The sequence below is a fragment of the Somniosus microcephalus genome, chromosome 1 (assembly GCF_052327205.1).
Source record: "Somniosus microcephalus isolate GS21.2 chromosome 1, FLI_Smic_1.0, whole genome shotgun sequence".
NCBI lineage: Eukaryota > Metazoa > Chordata > Chondrichthyes > Squaliformes > Somniosidae > Somniosus > Somniosus microcephalus.
In genome coordinates, this window is record NC_140987.1 from 3,710,191 (window position 1) to 3,733,834 (window position 23,644).

At 55.3% G+C, this 23,644-nt stretch overlaps 1 protein-coding gene across 1 annotated transcript in view; it reads left to right on the forward strand.

Moving 5' to 3' along the window:
- LOC147123896 (sperm flagella and cilia-associated protein 2-like) overlaps positions 1–23,644 on the forward strand; it is a 536,137-nt gene that overhangs the window by 31,758 nt on the left and 480,735 nt on the right. Inside the window, exon 4 of the mRNA XM_086002564.1 lies at positions 19,268–19,438. Coding sequence (XP_085858690.1) covers positions 19,268–19,438 — 171 coding nt within the window. The remainder of the gene's footprint in view (positions 1–19,267; positions 19,439–23,644) is intronic.

A 23,644-nucleotide genomic window follows, 5' to 3' on the forward strand; every position in this document is an offset into this window, starting at 1 on the left:
GACTGCAGACCCTCCACAATGACCTCTGCCACCCGGGGGTCACCAGGTTCTTCCATTTCATCAAATCCCGTAACCTGCCCTACTCCATCGAGGAGGTCAGGACCATGACCAGGAACTGCCAAATCTGTGCCGAATGCAAACCGCACTTTTATAGGCCGGACAGAGCAAGCCTGATCAAGGCCACTCGCCCCTTCGAGCGCCTGAGCGTCGATTTTAAAGGGCCCCTCCCCTCCTCTGACCGCAATGTGTACTTCCTCAACATAATTGATGAGTACTCCCGTTTCCCGTTTGCCATCCCTTGCCCAGACATGACCAGTACCACGGTCATCAAATGTCTGAATGACCTCTTCGCCTTGTTCGGGTTCCCTAGCTATATACATAGCGACAGGGGCTCATCTTTCATGAGCGACGAACTTCGGCAGTACCTGCTAGCGAGAGGTATTGCTACGAGCAGAACCACCAGCTACAACCCCCGGGGGAACGGCCAGGTGGAAAGAGAGAACGCGACGGTTTGGAAGGCCGTCCTCTTAGCCTTAAAATCTAAGGGCCTTCCGACCTCTCGCTGGCAGGAGGTCCTCCCTGCGGCGCTCCACTCCATCCGGTCACTGCTTTGTACTGCCACTAATGCCACCCCTCATGAGCAAATGTTCGCTTTCCCCAGGAAGTCCACATCGGGAACCTCGCTACCGGCATGGCTGACTTCTCCTGGGCCCGTCCTACTGCGGAGGCACGTAAGGACCCATAAAACGGACCCCCTGGTCGAGAGGGTGCACCTCCTACACGCCAACCCCCAGTATGCCTGGGTGACATACCCAGACGGGCGGGAGGACACGGTCTCCATACGAGATCTCGCACCCTCGGGTACCCCTGAACTACCACCGTTATCCCCCACCACCCCTCCCAATCCAACCCCTGTAGACGACATGCCGGAGCCCCAGGACCCTTCGTTGACCACCCAGACACCAGATCCGACGTTGGATGCTGCAACACCGCCGCCGCCACCACGACGATCAGGACATCAGACAAGGCCTCCTGATAGACTTAACTACACGAACTTTTAGTACCCTTCACCCCGCCGGACTTAATTTTAAACAAGGGGTGAATGTGGTAAACCACTGTTATTGTATATTGTTACCTCTGGGTGGCGCTGTGTACCAAGGCATGCCTCAGCTGACTCCGCCCACATGACCAGGTATAAAGGTGGGGGTTTCGCCGACTCACTTCTTTCTTGGAACCAGCCACCCACGAGAGGCATGCTCTGTTCTCTAGTTAATAAAAGCCTTTTCATCACCTTCCTGATTCATCGTCTTTTATGGAGTAATTGATAAGCGTATCACCCGTATTGACGATGAACCATCTACGTAAACATGAGTTTTAATTCTTATATCGTTATCGCCCTCCCTTAATTTTGTCTGAAAGGGACCAGTCAGGGCACTTGATGACAAAATTTTACACTCATGTTGGTCCCCGGGGTATAACCTGTTTTGTGCTAGGCTAGTTTGCTTTGGCTCATATCGAATATGGATATCCCTTCCTTGTAGGAGTAGCGTCTGACATGAATCTTGTTATTCATGTGGAAATGACTTATGAAATGATACTGGGCGGCCTGCTGGTGGCGCTGTCCAGGGAGAGTATAAATACTCGGGCATGGGCCCAGCTTGCTCAGGACATTCTTTAACAGGAACTAGTGAAGGACACAACTAGATCTCCATGTTGAAAAACAGTTGATTAAAGCCTTGTTTAATACTTAGACTAAGTGCCTAGTAGTTTTCTTATGTCAGCGTCCATCTAGCTATTCGTTGTGAACTAACTGCCGCTTCTTTAAAGTTTCCATCCAGGAGCATTTTAATAGGAGTATGTGGGGTGAGAATGATCAAAGGGTGAAGTCCGACTGTAGGGGAGAATTTATGTACGGCCCAAAATACACTGAGTAAGTTTTTCTCACAGGGTGAGAACACTGTTTCTACGGGGGTCAGAACGCTGGACGCGTAACCAACAGGTTGGAGCTTTCCAGAGTGTCCCTGCAGTAATACCGCTGACAGACCATCTTCGCTAGAGGCCGCTTCCAGATAAAAGCTCGAAGACATGTCTGGGTTTCGTAGTGCAGGGGCTTGGATCAATGCTGATTTTAATTTACCGAACAAGTTTGCATGTTCTTGGGTCCATTCCCATAGCACCCACTTTCCTAGTCGATTATACAAGGGTTTGGCGACCACAGAGTAGTCCTCAATGTGATCCTGGCAGTACCCTGTAATCCCTAAAAGGGTCCTGAGGGATTTTACATCTGTGGGGGTGGGTAAGGTGGCGGCAGACTTCTTTCTATCTTCGGTCACCTCCCGTGCCCCCTGGGTTACTTGCATCCCTAAATATTGCACTTTTGGTTTTCCAAGCTGTGCCTTTTTCAGGTTTATTTTAACTCCTAATCTGTACAGAGTTACTAATAGTTCTTGTAACAGGATCTCGTGTTCCTCAAGGGTGTCTGTTTGGAGTAGGATATCATCTACGTACTGAACAAGAGCTGAGGGCTGAGAAAATCCCTTTAACCCATTTGCCATCATATTCGAGACTATCAAGCGGCTATTATGGAAACCTTGGGGCAAACAAGTCCAAGTGTGTTGTCCTTTATGAGTGAATGCAAATTTATACTGACATTCCTTGGCCGACGGTATGGACCAAAATCCATTACTAATACCCAATACTGTGAAGAATTTTGCGGTTGGGAAAACATTGAGAGCAGCCTCTGGTGCGGTGACAACCGTGGGCGCTGCTGAAGGCGTGACTTTATTTAATACTCGGTAGTCTATAGTCATGCGCCATGATTTATCAGGCTTTTGGACTGGCCAAATGGGGGAGTTATTGGTAGATGCGATAGGTCTAAGTATGCCTTGTTCCAGGAGGCTATGGATAATTTTATCCACATCCTTTTCAGCTTCTACTGGGATTTTATACTGTTTCTGGGGTGGGGGATCGGGTCCCGTAATTAGCACCTCTCCGGTGGTCCTACCACATTCATGTTTGTGAGTGGCAAAGGCATTTAAATTCTGACTTAGCACCTTCTGCAACCCTGGTACACTTGTCATTAATATGGGGTTAAAGGAAACATTTTTCATACAACACACCCGTTCACCATATTGACCGGTCAGTATCAAACCATCATTACATATTTCATGCAATCTCCAAATACGTCTGTTCACAGGATCATAGGCCAGATTAGATTTCCTCATGAAATCTATCCTGATTATCGCTTCTTCTCCCTGCATTTGTGGTACCGATAAACAGGCATGCTTAAATTTTAAATTACCCAATTGGATGTCTAGCGGTTTAGTAAATGTGGCCATTTGCCCGTGTCCAGTAAAACCGCTTAGTAAAACTGTCACGTCTGTCAAATCGCTGTGTGAGAGAGGGCGCTGGTTTCCCAGGCACGTCCCGGATCCACCTGTGTGAGAGAGGGCGCTGGTTTCCCAGGCACGTCCCGGATCCACCTGTGTGACAGAGGGTGCTGGTTTCCCGGGCACGTCCCGGATCCACCTGTGTGAGAGAGGGTGCTGGTTTCCCAGGCACGTCCCGGATCCACCTGTGTGAGGGAGGGCGCTGGTTTCCCAGGCACGTCCCGGATCCACCTGTGTGAGAGAGGGTGCTGGTTTCCCAGGCATGTCCCGGATCCACCTGTGTGAGAGAGGGCGCTGGTTTCCCAGGCACGTCCCGGATCCACCTGTGTGACAGAGGGTGCTGGTTTCCCAGGCACGTCCCGGATCCACCTGTGTGAGAGAGGGCGCTGGTTTCCCAGGCACGTCCCGGATCCACCTGTGTGAGAGAGGGTGCTGGTTTCCCAGGCACGTCCCGGATCCACCTGTGTGAGAGAGGGCGCTGGTTTCCCAGGCATGTCCCGGATCCACCTGTGTGAGAGAGGGCGCTGGTTTCCCAGGCACGTCCCGGATCCACCTGTGTGAGAGAGGGTGCTGGTTTCCCAGGCACCTCCCGGATCCACCTGTGTGAGAGAGGGTGCTGGTTTCCCAGGCACGTCCCGGATCCACCTGTGTGACAGAGGGCGCTGGTTTCCCAGGCACGTCCCGGATCCACCTGTGTGACAGAGGGTGCTGGTTTCCCAGGCACGTCCCGGATCCACCTGTGTGACAGAGGGTGCTGGTTTCCCAGGCACGTCCCGGATCCACCTGTGTGACAGAGGGTGCTGGTTTCCCAGGCACGTCCCGGATCCACCTGTGTGACAGAGGGCGCTGGTTTCCCAGGCACGTCCCGGATCCACCTGTGTGACAGAGGGTGCTGGTTTCCCAGGCACGTCCCGGATCCACCTGTGTGACAGAGGGCGCTGGTTTCCCAGGCACGTCCCGGATCCACCTGTGTGAGAGAGGGCGCTGGTTTCCCAGGCACGCCCCGGATCCACCTGTGTGACAGAGGGTGCTGGTTTCCCAGGCACGCCCCGGATCCACCTGTGTGAGAGAGGGCGCTGGTTTCCCAGGCACGCCCCGGATCCACCTGTGTGACAGAGGGCGCTGGTTTCCCAGGCACGTCCCGGATCCACCTGTGTGAGAGAGGGTGCTGGTTTCCCAGGCACGTCCCGGATCCACCTGTGTGAGAGAGGGTGCTGGTTTCCCAGGCACGTCCCGGATCCACCTGTGTGAGAGAGGGTGCTGGTTTCCCAGGCACGTCCCGGATCCACCTGTGTGAGAGGGTGCTGGTTTCCCAGGCACGTCCCGGATCCACCTGTGAGAGAGGGTGCTGGTTTCCCAGGCACGTCCCGGATCCACCTGTGAGAGAGGGTGCTGGTTTCCCAGGCACGTCCCGGATCCACCTGTGTGAGAGAGGGCGCTGGTTTCCCAGGCACGTCCCGGATCCACCTGTGTGACAGAGGGTGCTGGTTTCCCAGGCACGCCCCGGATCCACCTGTGTGACAGAGGGCGCTGGTTTCCCAGGCACGCCCCGGATCCACCTGTGTGAGAGAGGGCGCTGGTTTCCCAGGCACGTCCCGGATCCACCTGTGTGAGAGAGGGTGCTGGTTTCCCAGGCACGTCCCGGATCCACCTGTGTGAGAGAGGGCGCTGGTTTCCCAGGCACGTCCCGGATCCACCTGTGTGACAGAGGGCGCTGGTTTCCCAGGCACGTCCCGGATCCACCTGTGTGAGAGAGGGCGCTGGTTTCCCAGGCACATCCCGGATCCACCTGTGTGAGAGAGGGTGCTGGTTTCCCAGGCACGCCCCGGATCCACCTGTGTGACAGAGGGTGCTGGTTTCCCAGGCACGTCCCGGATCCACCTGTGTGAGAGAGGGCGCTGGTTTCCCAGGCACGTCCCGGATCCACCTGTGTGACAGAGGGTGCTGGTTTCCCAGGCACGTCCCGGATCCACCTGTGTGAGAGAGGGCGCTGGTTTCCCAGGCACGTCCTGGATCCACCTGTGTGAGAGAGGGTGCTGGTTTCCCAGGCACGTCCTGGATCCACCTGTGTGAGAGAGGGTGCTGGTTTCCCAGGCACGTCCCGGATCCACCTGTGTGACAGAGGGTGCTGGTTTCCCAGGCACGTCCCGGATCCACCTGTGTGAGAGAGGGCGCTGGTTTCCCAGGCACGTCCCGGATCCACCTGTGTGAGAGAGGGTGCTGGTTTCCCAGGCACGTCCCGGATCCACCTGTGTGAGAGAGGGTGCTGGTTTCCCAGGCACGCCCCGGATCCACCTGTGTGACAGAGGGTGCTGGTTTCCCAGGCACGCCCCGGATCCACCTGTGTGAGAGAGGGCGCTGGTTTCCCAGGCACGCCCCGGATCCACCTGTGTGACAGAGGGCGCTGGTTTCCCAGGCACGTCCCGGATCCACCTGTGTGAGAGAGGGTGCTGGTTTCCCAGGCACGTCCCGGATCCACCTGTGTGAGAGAGGGTGCTGGTTTCCCAGGCACGTCCCGGATCCACCTGTGTGAGAGAGGGTGCTGGTTTCCCAGGCACGTCCCGGATCCACCTGTGTGAGAGAGGGTGCTGGTTTCCCAGGCACGTCCCGGATCCACCTGTGAGAGAGGGTGCTGGTTTCCCAGGCACGTCCCGGATCCACCTGTGTGAGAGAGGGTGCTGGTTTCCCAGGCACGTCCCGGATCCACCTGTGAGAGAGGGTGCTGGTTTCCCAGGCACGTCCCGGATCCACCTGTGTGAGAGAGGGCGCTGGTTTCCCAGGCACGTCCCGGATCCACCTGTGTGACAGAGGGTGCTGGTTTCCCAGGCACGCCCCGGATCCACCTGTGTGACAGAGGGCGCTGGTTTCCCAGGCACGCCCCGGATCCACCTGTGTGAGAGAGGGCGCTGGTTTCCCAGGCACGTCCCGGATCCACCTGTGTGAGAGAGGGTGCTGGTTTCCCAGGCACGTCCCGGATCCACCTGTGTGAGAGAGGGCGCTGGTTTCCCAGGCACGTCCCGGATCCACCTGTGTGACAGAGGGCGCTGGTTTCCCAGGCACGTCCCGGATCCACCTGTGTGAGAGAGGGCGCTGGTTTCCCAGGCACATCCCGGATCCACCTGTGTGAGAGAGGGTGCTGGTTTCCCAGGCACGCCCCGGATCCACCTGTGTGACAGAGGGTGCTGGTTTCCCAGGCACGTCCCGGATCCACCTGTGTGAGAGAGGGCGCTGGTTTCCCAGGCACGTCCCGGATCCACCTGTGTGACAGAGGGTGCTGGTTTCCCAGGCACGTCCCGGATCCACCTGTGTGAGAGAGGGCGCTGGTTTCCCAGGCACGTCCTGGATCCACCTGTGTGAGAGAGGGTGCTGGTTTCCCAGGCACGTCCTGGATCCACCTGTGTGAGAGAGGGTGCTGGTTTCCCAGGCACGTCCCGGATCCACCTGTGTGACAGAGGGTGCTGGTTTCCCAGGCACGTCCCGGATCCACCTGTGTGAGAGAGGGCGCTGGTTTCCCAGGCACGTCCCGGATCCACCTGTGTGAGAGAGGGTGCTGGTTTCCCAGGCACGTCCCGGATCCACCTGTGTGAGAGAGGGTGCTGGTTTCCCGGGCACGTCCCGGATCCACCTGTGTGAGAGAGGGTGCTGGTTTCCCAGGCACGTCCCGGATCCACCTGTGTGAGAGAGGGTGCTGGTTTCCCAGGCACGTCCCGGATCCACCTGTGTGAGAGAGGGTGCTGGTTTCCCCAGCACGTCCCGGATCCACCTGTGTGAGAGAGGGTGCTGGTTTCCCAGGCACGTCCCGGATCCACCTGTGTGACAGAGGGTGCTGGTTTCCCAGGCACGTCCCGGATCCACCTGTGTGACAGAGGGCGCTGGTTTCCCAGGCACGTCCCGGATCCACCTGTGTGACAGAGGGCGCTGGTTTCCCAGGCACGTCCCGGATCCACCTGTGTGAGAGAGGGTGCTGGTTTCCCAGGCACGTCCCGGATCCACCTGTGTGACAGAGGGCGCTGGTTTCCCCAGCACGTCCCGGATCCACCTGTGTGAGAGAGGGCGCTGGTTTCCCAGGCACGTCCCGGATCCACCTGTGTGAGAGAGGGTGCTGGTTTCCCGGGCACGTCCCGGATCCACCTGTGTGAGAGAGGGTGCTGGTTTCCCAGGCACGTCCCGGATCCACCTGTGTGAGAGAGGGCGCTGGTTTCCCAGGCACGTCCCGGATCCACCTGTGTGAGAGAGGGTGCTGGTTTCCCCAGCACGTCCCGGATCCACCTGTGTGAGAGAGGGCGCTGGTTTCCCAGGCAGGTCCTGGATCCACCTGTGTGACAGAGGGCGCTGGTTTCCCAGGCACGTCCCGGATCCACCTGTGTGAGAGAGGGTGCTGGTTTCCCAGGCACGTCCCGGATCCACCTGTGTGAGAGAGGGCGCTGGTTTCCCAGGCACGTCCCGGATCCACCTGTGTGAGAGAGGGCGCTGGTTTCCCAGGCACGTCCTGGATCCACCTGTGTGAGAGAGGGTGCTGGTTTCCCAGGCACGTCCCGGATCCACCTGTGTGACAGAGGGTGCTGGTTTCCCAGGCACGTCCTGGATCCACCTGTGTGAGAGAGGGTGCTGGTTTCCCAGGCACGTCCCGGATCCACCTGTGTGACAGAGGGTGCTGGTTTCCCAGGCACGTCCCGGATCCACCTGTGTGACAGAGGGCGCTGGTTTCCCGGGCACGTCCCAGATCCACCTGTGTGAGAGAGGGCGCTGGTTTCCCAGGCACGTCCCGGATCCACCTGTGTGAGAGAGGGTGCTGGTTTCCCAGGCACGTCCCGGATCCACCTGTGTGAGAGAGGGTGCTGGTTTCCCAGGCACGTCCCGGATCCACCTGTGTGAGAGAGGGTGCTGGTTTCCCCAGCACGTCCCGGATCCACCTGTGTGAGAGAGGGCGCTGGTTTCCCAGGCACGTCCCGGATCCACCTGTGTGAGAGAGGGCGCTGGTTTCCCAGGCACGTCCCGGATCCACCTGTGTGACAGAGGGCGCTGGTTTCCCAGGCACGTCCCGGATCCACCTGTGTGAGAGAGGGTGCTGGTTTCCCAGGCACGTCCCGGATCCACCTGTGTGACAGAGGGCGCTGGTTTCCCAGGCACGCCCCGGATCCACCTGTGTGAGAGAGGGCGCTGGTTTCCCAGGCACGTCCCGGATCCACCTGTGTGAGAGAGGGCGCTGGTTTCCCAGGCACGTCCCGGATCCACCTGTGTGACAGAGGGTGCTGGTTTCCCAGGCACGTCCCGGATCCACCTGTGTGACAGAGGGCGCTGGTTTCCCAGGCACGTCCCGGATCCACCTGTGTGACAGAGGGTGCTGGTTTCCCAGGCACGTCCCGGATCCACCTGTGTGAGAGAGGGTGCTGGTTTCCCAGGCATGTCCCGGATCCACCTGTGTGAGAGAGGGTGCTGGTTTCCCAGGCACGTCCCGGATCCACCTGTGTGAGAGAGGGCGCTGGTTTCCCAGGCACGTCCCGGATCCACCTGTGTGAGAGAGGGTGCTGGTTTCCCCAGCACGTCCCGGATCCACCTGTGTGAGAGAGGGCGCTGGTTTCCCAGGCACGTCCCGGATCCACCTGTGTGAGAGAGGGTGCTGGTTTCCCAGGCACGTCCCGGATCCACCTGTGTGACAGAGGGTGCTGGTTTCCCAGGCACGTCCCGGATCCACCTGTGTGAGAGAGGGCGCTGGTTTCCCAGGCACGTCCCGGATCCGCCTGTGTGAGAGAGGGTGCTGGTTTCCCAGGCACGTCCCGGATCCACCTGTGTGACAGAGGGCGCTGGTTTCCCAGGCACGTCCCGGATCCACCTGTGTGACAGAGGGCGCTGGTTTCCCAGGCACGTCCCGGATCCACCTGTGTGAGGGAGGGCGCTGGTTTCCCAGGCACGTCCCGGATCCACCTGTGTGACAGAGGGTGCTGGTTTCCCAGGCACGTCCCGGATCCACCTGTGTGACAGAGGGTGCTGGTTTCCCAGGCACGTCCCGGATCCACCTGTGTGAGAGAGGGTGCTGGTTTCCCAGGCACGTCCCGGATCCACCTGTGTGACAGAGGGCGCTGGTTTCCCAGGCACGTCCCAGATCCACCTGTGTGAGGGAGGGCGCTGGTTTCCCAGGCACGTCCCGGATCCACCTGTGTGAGGGAGGGTGCTGGTTTCCCAGGCACGTCCCGGATCCACCTGTGAGAGAGAGGGTGCTGGTTTCCCAGGCACGTCCCGGATCCACCTGTGTGACAGAGGGTGCTGGTTTCCCAGGCACGTCCCGGATCCACCTGTGTGACAGAGGGTGCTGGTTTCCCAGGCACGTCCCGGATCCACCTGTGTGACAGAGGGCGCTGGTTTCCCAGGCACGTCCCGGATCCACCTGTGTGACAGAGGGTGCTGGTTTCCCAGGCACGTCCCGGATCCACCTGTGTGAGAGAGGGTGCTGGTTTCCCAGGCACGCCCCGGATCCACCTGTGTGAGAGAGGGTGCTGGTTTCCCAGGCATGTCCCGGATCCACCTGTGTGAGAGAGGGTGCTGGTTTCCCAGGCACGTCCCGGATCCACCTGTGTGACAGAGGGTGCTGGTTTCCCAGGCACGTCCCGGATCCACCTGTGTGAGAGAGGGTGCTGGTTTCCCAGGCACGTCCCGGATCCACCTGTGTGAGAGAGGGTGCTGGTTTCCCCAGCACGTCCCGGATCCACCTGTGTGAGAGAGGGCGCTGGTTTCCCAGGCACGTCCCGGATCCACCTGTGTGAGAGAGGGTGCTGGTTTCCCAGGCACGTCCCGGATCCACCTGTGTGAGAGAGGGTGCTGGTTTCCCAGGCACGTCCCGGATCCACCTGTGTGAGAGAGGGCGCTGGTTTCCCCGGCACGTCCCGGATCCACCTGTGTGAGAGAGGGCGCTGGTTTCCCCGGCACGTCCCAGATCCACCTGTGTGAGAGAGGGTGCTGGTTTCCCAGGCACGTCCCGGATCCACCTGTGTGAGAGAGGGTGCTGGTTTCCCAGGCACGTCCCGGATCCACCTGTGTGAGAGAGGGCGCTGGTTTCCCAGGCACGTCCCGGATCCACCTGTGTGACAGAGGGCGCTGGTTTCCCGGGCACGTCCCAGATCCACCTGTGTGAGAGAGGGCGCTGGTTTCCCCGGCACGTCCCGGATCCACCTGTGTGACAGAGGGTGCTGGTTTCCCAGGCACGTCCCGGATCCACCTGTGTGAGAGAGGGTGCTGGTTTCCCAGGCACGCCCCGGATCCACCTGTGTGAGGGAGGGTGCTGGTTTCCCCAGCACGTCCCGGATCCACCTGTGTGAGAGAGGGCGCTGGTTTCCCAGGCACGTCCCGGATCCACCTGTGTGAGAGAGGGTGCTGGTTTCCCGGGCACGTCCCGGATCCACCTGTGTGAGGGAGGGCGCTGGTTTCCCAGGCACGTCCCGGATCCACCTGTGTGAGAGAGGGTGCTGGTTTCCCAGGCACGTCCCGGATCCACCTGTGTGACAGAGGGTGCTGGTTTCCCAGGCACGTCCCGGATCCACCTGTGTGAGAGAGGGTGCTGGTTTCCCAGGCACGTCCCGGATCCACCTGTGTGAGAGAGGGTGCGGGTTTCCCAGGCACGTCCCGGATCCACCTGTGTGACAGAGGGTGCTGGTTTCCCAGGCACGTCCCGGATCCACCTGTGTGAGAGAGGGTGCTGGTTTCCCAGGCACGCCCCGGATCCACCTGTGTGACAGAGGGCGCTGGTTTCCCAGGCACGTCCCGGATCCACCTGTGTGACAGAGGGTGCTGGTTTCCCAGGCACGTCCCGGATCCACCTGTGTGAGAGAGGGCGCTGGTTTCCCAGGCACGTCCCGGATCCACCTGTGTGAGAGAGGGTGCTGGTTTCCCAGGCACGTCCCGGATCCACCTGTGTGACAGAGGGCGCTGGTTTCCCAGGCACGTCCCGGATCCACCTGTGTGAGAGAGGGCGCTCGTTTCCCAGGCACGACCCGGATCCACCTGTGTGACAGAGGGCGCTGGTTTCCCAGGCACGTCCCGGATCCACCTGTGTGAGAGAGGGTGCTGGTTTCCCAGGCACGTCCCGAATCCACCTGTGTGAGAGAGGGCGCTGGTTTCCCAGGCACGTCCCGGATCCACCTGTGTGAGAGAGGGTGCTGGTTTCCCAGGCACGTCCCGGATCCACCTGTGTGACAGAGGGTGCTGGTTTCCCAGGCACGTCCCGGATCCACCTGTGTGAGAGAGGGCGCTGGTTTCCCAGGCACGTCCCGGATCCACCTGTGTGACAGAGGGTGCTGGTTTCCCAGGCACGTCCCGGATCCACCTGTGTGACAGAGGGCGCTGGTTTCCCAGGCACGTCCCGGATCCACCTGTGTGAGAGAGGGTGCTGGTTTCCCAGGCACGTCCCGGATCCACCTGTGTGAGAGAGCGCGCTGGTTTCCCAGGCACGTCCCGGATCCACCTGTGTGAGAGAGGGCGCTGGTTTCCCAGACATGTCCCGGATCCACCTGTGTGAGAGAGGGTGCTGGTTTCCCAGGCACGTCCCGGATCCACCTGTGTGAGAGAGGGCGCTGGTTTCCCAGGCACGTCCTGGATCCACCTGTGTGAGAGAGGGTGCTGGTTTCCCAGGCACGTCCCGGATCCACCTGTGTGAGAGAGGGCGCTGGTTTCCCAGACATGTCCCGGATCCACCTGTGTGAGAGAGGGTGCTGGTTTCCCAGGCACGTCCCGGATCCACCTGTGTGACAGAGGGTGCTGGTTTCCCAGGCACGTCCCGGATCCACCTGTGTGAGAGAGGGCGCTGGTTTCCCAGGCACGTCCCGGATCCACCTGTGTGAGAGAGGGTGCTGGTTTCCCAGGCACGTCCCGGATCCACCTGTGTGAGAGAGGGTGCTGGTTTCCCAGGCACGTCCCGGATCCACCTGTGTGAGAGAGGGTGCTGGTTTCCCGGGCATGTCCCGGATCCACCTGTGTGAGGGAGGGTGCTGGTTTCCCAGGCACGTCCCGGATCCACCTGTGTGAGAGAGGGCGCTGGTTTCCCGGGCACGTCCCGGATCCACCTGTGTGACAGAGGGTGCTGGTTTCCCGGGCATGTCCCGGATCCACCTGTGTGAGAGAGGGTGCTGGTTTCCCAGGCACGTCCCGGATCCACCTGTGTGACAGAGGGTGCTGGTTTCCCGGGCATGTCCCGGATCCACCTGTGTGAGAGAGGGTGCTGGTTTCCCAGGCACGTCCCGGATCCACCTGTGTGAGAGAGGGCGCTGGTTTCCCAGGCACGTCCCGGATCCACCTGTGTGAGGGAGGGTGCTGGTTTCCCAGGCACGTCCCGGATCCACCTGTGTGAGAGAGGGCGCTGGTTTCCCAGGCACGTCCCGGATCCACCTGTGTGACAGAGGGCGCTGGTTTCCCAGGCACGTCCCGGATCCACCTGTGTGACAGAGGGTGCTGGTTTCCCAGGCACGTCCCGGATCCACCTGTGTGAGGGAGGGCGCTGGTTTCCCAGGCACGTCCCGGATCCACCTGTGTGAGAGAGGGTGCTGGTTTCCCAGGCACGTCCCGGATCCACCTGTGTGAGAGAGGGCGCTGGTTTCCCGGGCACGTCCCGGATCCACCTGTGTGACAGAGGGTGCTGGTTTCCCAGGCACGTCCCGGATCCACCTGTGTGAGAGAGGGTGCTGGTTTCCCAGGCACGTCCCGGATCCACCTGTGTGAGAGAGGGCGCTGGTTTCCCAGGCACGTCCCGGATCCACCTGTGTGAGGGAGGGTGCTGGTTTCCCAGGCACGTCCCGGATCCACCTGTGTGAGGGAGGGTGCTGGTTTCCCAGGCACGTCCCGGATCCACCTGTGTGAGAGAGGGTGCTGGTTTCCCAGGCACGTCCCGGATCCACCTGTGTGACAGAGGGTGCTGGTTTCCCAGGCACGTCCCGGATCCACCTGTGTGAGGGAGGGCGCTGGTTTCCCAGGCACGTCCCGGATCCACCTGTGTGAGAGAGGGCGCTGGTTTCCCAGGCACGTCCCGGATCCACCTGTGTGAGAGAGGGCGCTGGTTTCCCAGGCACGTCCCGGATCCACCTGTGTCCCATAAAAATGTGGTATCGTGACCTCCTACGGTACCTGACGCTATAGGTCGTCCATGTTTGTCATATCCTATCCCACATACGATGTCCGAGGTCGGACTCAGTCATTGGTCTCCCTGCTCTGGCCCTGGCTGTTCCTGGTAGGGTGCCATTCATCCTAAGCCTCCTACCACTCCTGTCCTAGAACTTCTTTTTGGGGCTCGACATTCTCGGGACCAATGTCCCTGTTTCCCACAGTTAAAGCACGCTCCCTTCGGTACTCCAATTCCCCTGTACTCTTGGTTCCCTCCTGTGTATCCTGGTGGTCCCTCAGTCTTCCATGTTGGAGGACCATTCCTCCCTTGATTCTGCTGAAACGCATGCACCTTCCCTTTTTGCTGGGACGGGGGTTTATTTTGGTCGTTTTGCCAGGCCATAATCATTCGTCTTAAGACCCGAGCTTCACTGTGAGTGGCCTCATTAGGGTCAAACATTCGACAGGCCTCTTGGCCATGGTCAGAAGCGTGCGAGATGATGGACTTGAGCCACAATGGGTTTTGGGTATCACCAAGTCGTCACGCTCCAGTGTTCCAAAGACATTGCAGGAAACGATCCAGAGGCGTTCTGCAGTGTTCCCCAGTGGCCTGTTTAATACTTGCTAATTCCATCGCAGGGTCCTCGCTATTTATCCCTGCTACCTCACTTCCCGCAGCCCAGAGTTCGGCTGTGGTACCTCCTCCGATTTTCTGTTCTTGTGTCAAGTCCCCATAAATAATCGGTCCTAGACACAGGGTTATCAATTTCCTTAGTTCCCCATCATCTAAACCCTGGGTTTCAGAGGCTTGCTTGACAGCGGCTTTCCATAACTCGAAACTAGTTTTCCCATTGTACTTCGGGACATTCTTAGCAATGTCGTTCAGTTGGGAAAGACTAAAAGGGGTAGAGTAGCTGATGGGGTCGTTGGCATTTTGCCCTGGGGTTGGAGTTGTTACCATGGGGTTGATGGGTCGCTGCGGAGTTGGAGTTTTATCAGGCGGTTCGGGGGCGGAGGGCGGTGGTCTCCCTTTCTCCTCTGGTTCAGGCCAGTCCTCCCTTTCCCGTTGATCATATGTGTGAGCATCCTCAACTAGACTTGAGTGGTCTATATCGGCATCCCCTTCGTCTGAAAAGGCGCAAATTACCCCATTAGTGAGGACTTGACCAGCCATGATCTCATTGAATGGCGGAGCAGGCTCGAGGGGCCGAATGGCCTACTCCTGCTCCTAGCTTCTGTGTTTCTATGACAACTGTGATTTTAATCCCTCAATGTCTTTATTACAACGGGTATGGTTGGCATGCACATATTTCTCCCGTTGGTGGGACTGTTGTATTACCCTAAGGGCTGATTTTAAATCCTGACATTTACCTTCTGAGGCATGTCGCTCCGTCTGTAATTGCTCTACCTGGGTTTTATATTTTTGAACTTGGGAGTTGCTCAAATCTACAGTCGTCATGCTGGCAGCCATGTGGAGGGTATGTAATCGCTTCCCATCCCGGAGCTCACTCACCTCCCTTTTTAACTCCTCAGTATTTTCCCTGTAGGTTTCAGGATCATCGGTCAGCTGGCTGTTCACCCTTTGCAGCTCATCTGTCACTTTTTGGGCCAAATTTCATTCGTTTACTAATTTAAGGTAACAGGCCGCCATTAGGAAGTACAGGTAGACTATCCCTTATCCGAAAACCTTGGGACCAGCTGTGTTTCGGAATTCGGAATTTTTCGGATTTCAGAACCCTGTAAGCAAACACATTAATATTTCTGCAGTGAACCTTATGAATATTCACACTGAGTGGGATAAATAAAGACTATAAATAGTATTACAGTTTATTTGTACAGTAATAATTTGGTAAATTAAATAGTGGGAGAAATGTAGACCATAAATACTCTAGTACAGTTTATTTGTAAGGAAAACATTCAGTAAAACTTCAAACATATACAGGTACAAACTAAGCTAAATACCTGTACATATACATGCAGTAAAGGTACATTACATCTGGCTTGAGGATCTTGGAGAAGAGGGTACATCAGTGTTGTCATCGTCGTCATCAGGTTGGAGTCGGACACCTGAAGATGGGCCAGGAACAGGATTCTCAAGTGATGAAGCAGCACTACGACAAACGGCCTTTTTAAAGATTTCTTCCAGTGTCATCTGTCTCATTAACATTGGTTTCTGTCTAAGCAGTCTCTCTTTAATTGAGTAAACTTGCATAATCTCTTGCTCACTGATAAATGAGCAATTAACTGATCACACATTGTCACCATATCGTCTATGGGGATTTTTTCACCTGTTCACAATGTCATCATCATCATCATCACTACTATCCTCATGCTTGTCTTTATTTAACACCATTTCAGCAATTTCCCCATCACTCAACGAATGCACAACAGGTGCATCATTGTCAATGTTCAGCACTTCTTCGATGTCAGCTTCCTCTAACTTATTTACACTTTCGGATGATAAACCTTTGGCGTAAGTAAGGAGGTTTGATATCATCATCTTCTCCTTACTGACAGGAAATCCTTCAAAATCTTCATCTGCAGGTCCATCTTCATCAAACATCGTTGTAGGCCAAAGCCTGTGCCAAGCATTTGTTAATGTTGGTTTATCAACATCGTTCCATGCATTAGCAACTGCGTAAATGGCATCCTTAACATTGAACTCTTTCAGGAAGCTTTGGATTCCTATGCCTCTTGACTGCACCAAGCATACAGTTCAAAAAAATGTCTTTATACTTGCTCTTCATGGAGCGTAAAATTCCTTGGTCACAAGGCTGTATTAAAGATGTCACATTAGGGGGAAAGTTAATGCCGAAAACATTACTTTTCACAAGAAGTTCAGGAGGGGGATGTGCGGAGCAGTTGTCCAGAAACAATAAAATGTTGCAGTTTTCTTCCAGTCCAACTTGCCTGCAATGAGCTCGTGTCGCTGGTACGAAGTGGTTATTGAACCAGTGAGAAAATATTCCCCTGGTTACCCATGCTTTCTTGCTCGTATAATAATACACAGGTAAATTGCATACACCTTTCAAACATCTCGGATGTTGGCTTTTTCCAATCACTACCAACTTTAACTTGTGTGTGCCTGCAGCATTGGCACACCCAAGAACAGTCAACCTGTCCTCAGCGTCCTTAAAACCTGCTGGTGCACTCTCATCAGCCGTTGTTAATGTTTTTCGAGGAACGTAGCGCCAGAACAGAGCTGTTTCATCAGCATTGTAAATTTGTTCAGGACCGAGGTTTTCATCAGATATTATTTTGGCAAATTCATCTATGTAATTTTCAGCTGCTTCATGATCAGCAGAAGCTTTTTCACCACAGATTTTCAGATATTTTATACCATGACGCTTCTTAAATTTATGCAGCCAACCTTCTGAATATTCACACTCAACTTCAATGTTCAGTTCTTCATGGTATATTCTAGCTTGTTTCATGACCATCAAACCAGTCAGTGGCACACGTTCACCTCTGCGTTGTCGAATTCACTCAATCAGCACACGGTCAAGATCTTCATTTTTTGCCCTATGCAATGTTTTCCTACTTTTCATTAGTTTATGGTCATCACTGTCAGTGTAAAACTTCAACAACTTGTCTTTCTGTTTCTTTAAGTCATATATGGTGGTAGTTCCCACACCATATTCTTCAGTAAGACGCCGCACAGACACACCACGATCAAGCTTCTGCAACAACTCCACTTTCTGCGATATCGATAATGAGGAGAGATGCTTCCTTCTCTGTTTCTCACTGTTACCCATAGGGGGATCTGCAGCTTTTTAACATTTTCACAAATCACAAAAAACCAACAAATATCAAAGAGAGCAGCAGACGCACGTGTGACAGCGCTGAGACACAACTGACGCCTCACACCTGCGTGGGTCAAGCATCGGCCGCGTCGGGTCATGTTTTGCGCCAGTCAGGTCATGTTTTGCGCCACTCGGGTCATGCCGTGTGCACGAGTTACGCTCCACGAAAAAAGTTTTGGTTTTCAGAGGTTTTCGGTTTTCGGAAGTGCGGATAAGGGATAGTCTACCTGTATTTATATTCCCTTTTCTTTATTTTCTTTCCTGTACTGGTTACGGAGGTTTCCATAAACCTTTGTCCCGTATTCTGGGTGGGCCATACTCTAGCTGCAGTGAGTGCCCAGTTTTTATAATTTCCTACCATTAATTTATTATACTGTTCTTCCCAACTCTGAGAGGTCTCCCCTTTATTACTCGCCATTGTTATCCCGTAACGTAGCGTCTTATTTTTAAGATTCCAACTCGTTCCGTTTGACACTCTTAATTTATCCTTCTTGAAAAGTCCCACTTCTCAAGTCAAAGGTCCTGCCGCGGTCGCCAGTTTGTTGTCCTGAATTCACTGTATCTATTGAGCTAGTAATAAGTAGCCAGCTCAACAACAGGTTCTTAGTTCAGAGTGTCAAATGTTGGCCGGACTCAATAAGTTGCATACATTCATTACTTTATTGGTTAACAAGTTGTTTGAATAACGTACAAGGAAAATGACACAGGGCTCACTTCCCATGTGTGCTAGCTTAAAACAATATTACCCATTTGAAAGTTGATCAGCCTTCGCGCTGGTGTCCTACAGCAAGTCCCGGACTTGTGGCGCCTCCCTTCTCGAGTGTGAGTCCTAGGTTCTCGCTGCTAAACTAAGGATCCCTTCTTTTATATCTATATTTTTACTACCTATGTGCCGCCCCCCCCCACCCCCGATAAGACTGTTTGCCCAAGGTTGCTCTAATCAGTCATGAGACCTCTTGACAGTTAGCTCACAGCTTCTGTGATCATCACAACAGAATGGTCAAGGCGTGCCGTGTGCAGATTCGGCCATTTTATCTGAGATGTGTCCATCCTTAGCCAATCGGTATCCTTGGTCATTTAGGGAATTCCAGAGGTCCCTTATTATGTGATTTGCGACTGCTCAACCCTTAGACTAGATTGTCACCCTTATCTTGAGTTAATTATTGTCGTAGACTCGATCATCCTGCAAACTTGGCATATCTTGCCGGCCTGTTAACTATGTTATTTGAGCAGCCTTGGGCCCCCAGCTTCAAGGTTTTGTTTATTTGAGATCTCACTGTGGCTGCAGTTTTTCGACCATTTTCTAAAGGCAACCATTTTACACAATTCACCAGTTCATATTTTTACACAGTGTACCAGACTTATAAACATAGAAACATAGAAGATAGGAGCAGGAGTAGGCCATTCAGCCCCTCGAGCCTGCTCCGCCATTCAATGCAATCATGGCTGATCATCCAAATTCAGTACCCAGTCCTTGCTTTTTCCCCATATCCCTTGATCCCTTTAGCCTTAAGAAATATATCCAACTCCTTCTTGAATATATTTAATGAATTGGCCTCTACTGCCTTCTGTGGTAGAGAATTCCACAGGTTCACCACTCTCTGGGTGAAGAAATTCCTCCTCATCTCAGTCCTAAATGGCTTACCCATTATCCTTAGACTGTGACCCCTGGTTCTGGACTCCCCGACCATCGGGAACATCCTCCCTGCATCTAGTCTGTCCAGTCCTGCCAGAATTTTATAAGTTTCAATGAGATCCCCTCTCATTCTTCTAAACTCCAGTGAGTATAAGCCCAATCGACCCAATCTCTCCTCATACGTCATTCCTGCCATCCCAGGTATCAGCCTGGTGAATTTTCCCTGAACTCCTTCCATGCTTATAGCTCATCACTCCAATGAATCGACTGAGAATGAATCCTCCTGTGATATAAACTGCTATGCTTCCATAGATCCTGACTGTTCTTTCCTTGTTTCTGTCTGCAATAATTGCTAGCGTCTGAAGACAATGATTCCACGCGAGGTCGATGTGATCCTGGAGAATGTCTCCGAGCACTTTGTGACGATAGGCAAGGAGATTGAGGAGCAGGCGAGCCGCAGGCAGGAGGAGGAGCTACAACAACAAAAGAACATCCGGGAAGAGCAGCGAATGCAAAACCTGGAAACGGTGAGACACTGGGAGAAACCAGGAGATGGTACAGATGATACAGGATAGAGCACCAATCAGGAAATGGGAGAGACTGGGACAGAGCAGGCACCGGGAAAGGGGAATGACCGGGATTGGGAATGGAGAGAGACCAGGATTGGGAATCCAGTTTCCACCATTGCCACAGTACCGAAACGGCTCTCATCAAAGTCACAAATGACATCCTTTGTGACTGTGACAAAAGTAAACGATCCCTCCTCGTCCTTCTTGACTCTGCAGCCTTTGACATGGTTGACCACTCCATCCTCCTCCAGCACCTCTCCACCGTCGTCCAGCTGAGTGGGACTGCACTCACCTGGCTCAATTCTTATCTATCTAACCATAGCCAGAGAATCACCTGCAACAGTTTCTCTTCCCGCTCCCGCATCGTTACCTCTGGGGTCCCCCAAGGATCGATCCTCGGCCCCTCCTATTTCTCATCCACATGTTGCCCCTTGGCGACATCATCCGAAAACACAGCCTCAGTTTCCACATGTACGACACCCAGCTCGACCTCACCACCACTTCTCTCGACCCCTCCACCGTCTCTAAATTGTCAGACTGCTTGTCCGACATCCAATACTGGATAAGCAGAAATTTTCTTTTCTTCGGTCCCCGCCACAAACTCCGTTCCCGAGCCACTGACTCCATCCCTCTCCCTAACATCTGTCTGAGGCTGAACCACACTGCTCGCAACCTTGGTGTCATATTTGACCCTGAAATAAGCTTCCGACCACATATCCGCAGCATAAAAAAGACCACCTATTTCCACCTCCGTAACATCGCCCATCTCCGCCCTTGCCTCAGCTCATCCACTGCTGAAACCCTCATCCATGCCTTTGTTACCTCTAGACTTGACTATTCCAATGCACTCCTGGCTGGCCTCCCACATTCCATCCTACGTAAACTTGAGCCCATTCAAAACTCTGCTGCCCGTATCCTAGCTCGAACCAAGTCCCGTTCACCCATCACCTCTGTGCTCGCTGATCTACATTGGCTCCTGGTTAAGCAACACCTCGATTTCAAAATTCTCATCCTTGTTTTCAAATCCCTCCATGGCCTTGCCCCTCCCTATCTCTGTAATCTCCTTCAGCCCCACAACCCCCCGAGATATCTTCCCTCCTCCAATTCTGCCCTCTTGAGCATCCCTGATTATAATCGCTCCACCATTGGTGTCTGTGCCTTCAGCTGCCTGGGCCCTAAGCTCTGGAATTCCCTCCCTAAACCGCTCCACCTCGCTACCTCTCTTTCGTCTTTTGAGACGCTCCTTAAAACCTACCTCTTTGACCAAGCTTTTGGTGTTCTGCCCTAATTTCTCCTTATATGGCTCGGTGTCAAATTTTTTGTCTTATAATGTTCCTGTGAAGCGCCTTGGGACGTTTTACTATGTTAAAGGCGCTTTATAAATATATAAGTTGTTGTTGGAGAGAGACCGGGGTTGGGAGACTGGGATTGAGAATGGGGAGAGGCTGGGATTGAGCTGAGAATGGGGAGAGATTGGGAATGGGGAGAGACTGGGATTGGGAATGGGGAGAGGCTGGGATTGAGCTGGGAATGGGGAGAGCTTGGGAATGGGGAGAGGCTGGGATTGTGAATGGGGAGAGGCTGGGATTGGGAATGGGGAGAGACTGGGTTTGGGAATGGGAGGAAGCTGGGATTGGGAATGGGGAGAGGCTGGGATTGAGCTGGGAATGGGGAGAGATTGGGAATGGGGAGAGGCTGGGATTGGGAATGGGGAGAGGCTGGGATTGGGAATGCAGAGAGGCTGGGATTGGGAATGGGGAGAGGCTGGGATTGAGAATGGGGAGAGGCTGGGATTGAGCTGGGAATGGGGAGAGATTGGGAATGGGGAGAGACTGGGATTGGGAATGGGGAGAGGCTGGGATTGAGCTGAGAATGGGGAGAGATTCGGAATGGGGAGAGACTGGGATTGGGAATGGGGAGAGGCTGGGATTGAGCTGGGAATGGGGAGAGCTTGGGAATGGGGAGAGGCTGGGATTGGGAATGGGGAGAGGCTGGGATTGGGAATGGGGAGAGACTGGGATTGAGCTGGGAATGGGGAGAGATTGGGAATGGGGAGAGGCTGGGATTGGGAATGGGGAGAGGCTGGGATTGGGAATGGGGAGAGGCTGGGATTGGGAATGTGGAGAGGCTGGGATTGGGAATGGGGAGAGGTTGGGATTGGGAATGGGGAGAGACTGGGATTGAGCTGGGAATGGGGAGAGATTGGGAATGGGGAGAGGCTGGGATTGGGAATGGGGAGAGGCTGGGATTGGGAATGGGGAGAGGCTGGGATTGGGAATGCAGACAGGCTGGGTATGGGAATGGGCAGAAGTTGGGAATGGGGAGAGGCTGGGATTGAGCTGGGAATGGGGAGAGATTGAGAATGGGGAGAGACTGGGATTGGGAATGGGGAGAGGCTGGGATTGATCTGGGAATGGGGAGAGATTGGGAATGGGGAGAGGCTGGGTTTGGGAATGGGGAGAGGCTGGGATTGGGAATGGGGAGAAGCTGGGATTGGGAATGGGGAGAGGCTGGGATTGAGCTGGGAATGGGGAGAGATTGGGAATGGGGAGAGGCTGGGATTGGGAATGGGGAGAGACTGGGATTGGGAATGGGGAGAGACTGGGATTGGGAATGGGGAGAGGCTGGGATGGAGCTGGGAATGGGGAGAGATTAGGAATGGGGAGAGATTGGGATTGGGGAGAGGCTGGGATTGGGAATGGGGATAGGCTGGGATTGGGAATGGGGAGAGACTGGGATTGGGAATGCGGAGAGGCTGGGATTGGGAATGGGGAGAGACTGGGATGGAGCTGGGAATGGGGAGAGATTGGGAATGGGGAGAGACTGGGATTGGGAATGGGGAGAGACTGGGATTGGGAATGGGGAGAGTCTGGGATTGGGAATGGGGAGAGGCTGGGATGGAGCTGGGAATGGGGAGAGATTGGGAATGGGGAGAGACTGGGATTGGGAATGGGGAGAGGCTGGGATTGGGAATGGGGAGAGGCCAAGATTGGGAATGAGGAGAGGCTGGGATTGGGAATGGGGAGAGGCTGGGATTGGGAATGGCGAGAGACTGGGAATGGGAATGGCGATAGGCTGGGATTGGGAATGGGGAGAGACTGGGATTGGGAATGGAGAGAGGCTGGGATTGGGAATGGGGAGAGGCTGGGATTGGGAATGGGGAGAGGCTGTGATTGGGAATGGGGAGAGACTTTGATTGGGAATGGGGAGAGGCTGGGATTGGGAATGGGGAGTGGCTGGGATTGGGAATGCGGAGAGGTGGGATTGGGAATGGGGAGAGGCTGGGATTGGGAATGGGGAGAAACTGGGATTGGGAATGAGAGGCTGGGATTGGGAATGGGGAGAGACTGGGATTGGGAATGCGGAGAGGTGGGATTGGGAATGGGGAGAGACTGGGATTGGGAATGGGGAGAGACGGATTGGGAATGGGGAGAGACTGGGATTGGGAATGGGGAGATGATGGGATTGGGAATGAGGAGAGGCTGGGATTGGGAATGAGGAGAGGCTGGGATTGGGAATGGGGAGAGACTGGGATTGTGAATGCAGAGAGGTGGGATTGGGAATGGGGAGAGACTGGGATTGGGAATGGGGAGAGACTGGGATTGGGAATGGGGAGAGACTGGGATTGGGAATGGGGAGAGGCTGGAATTGGGAATGGGGAGAGACTGGAATTGGGAATGAGGAGAGGCTGGGATTGGGAATGGGGAGAGGCTGGGATTGAGCTGGGAATGGGGAGAGCTTGGGAATGGGGAGAGGCTGGGATTGGGAATGGGGAGAGGCTGGGATTGGGAATGGGGAGAGACTGGGATTGAGCTGGGAATGGGGAGAGATTGGGAATGGGGAGAGGCTGGGATTGGGAATGGGGAGAGGCTGGGATTGGGAATGGGGAGAGGCTGGGATTGGGAATGCAGAAAGGCTGGGTTTGGGAATGGGAGAAGCTGGGATTGGGAATGGGGAGAGGCTGGGATTGAGAATGGGGAGAGGCTGGGATTGAGCTGGGAATGGGGAGAGATTGGGAATGGGGAGAGACTGGGATTGGGAATGGGGAGAGGCTGGGATTGATCTGGGAATGGGGAGAGATTGGGAACGGGGAGAGATTGGGAACGGGGAGAGGCTGGGATTGGGAGTGGGGAGAGGCTGGGATTGAGTTGGGAATGGGGAGAG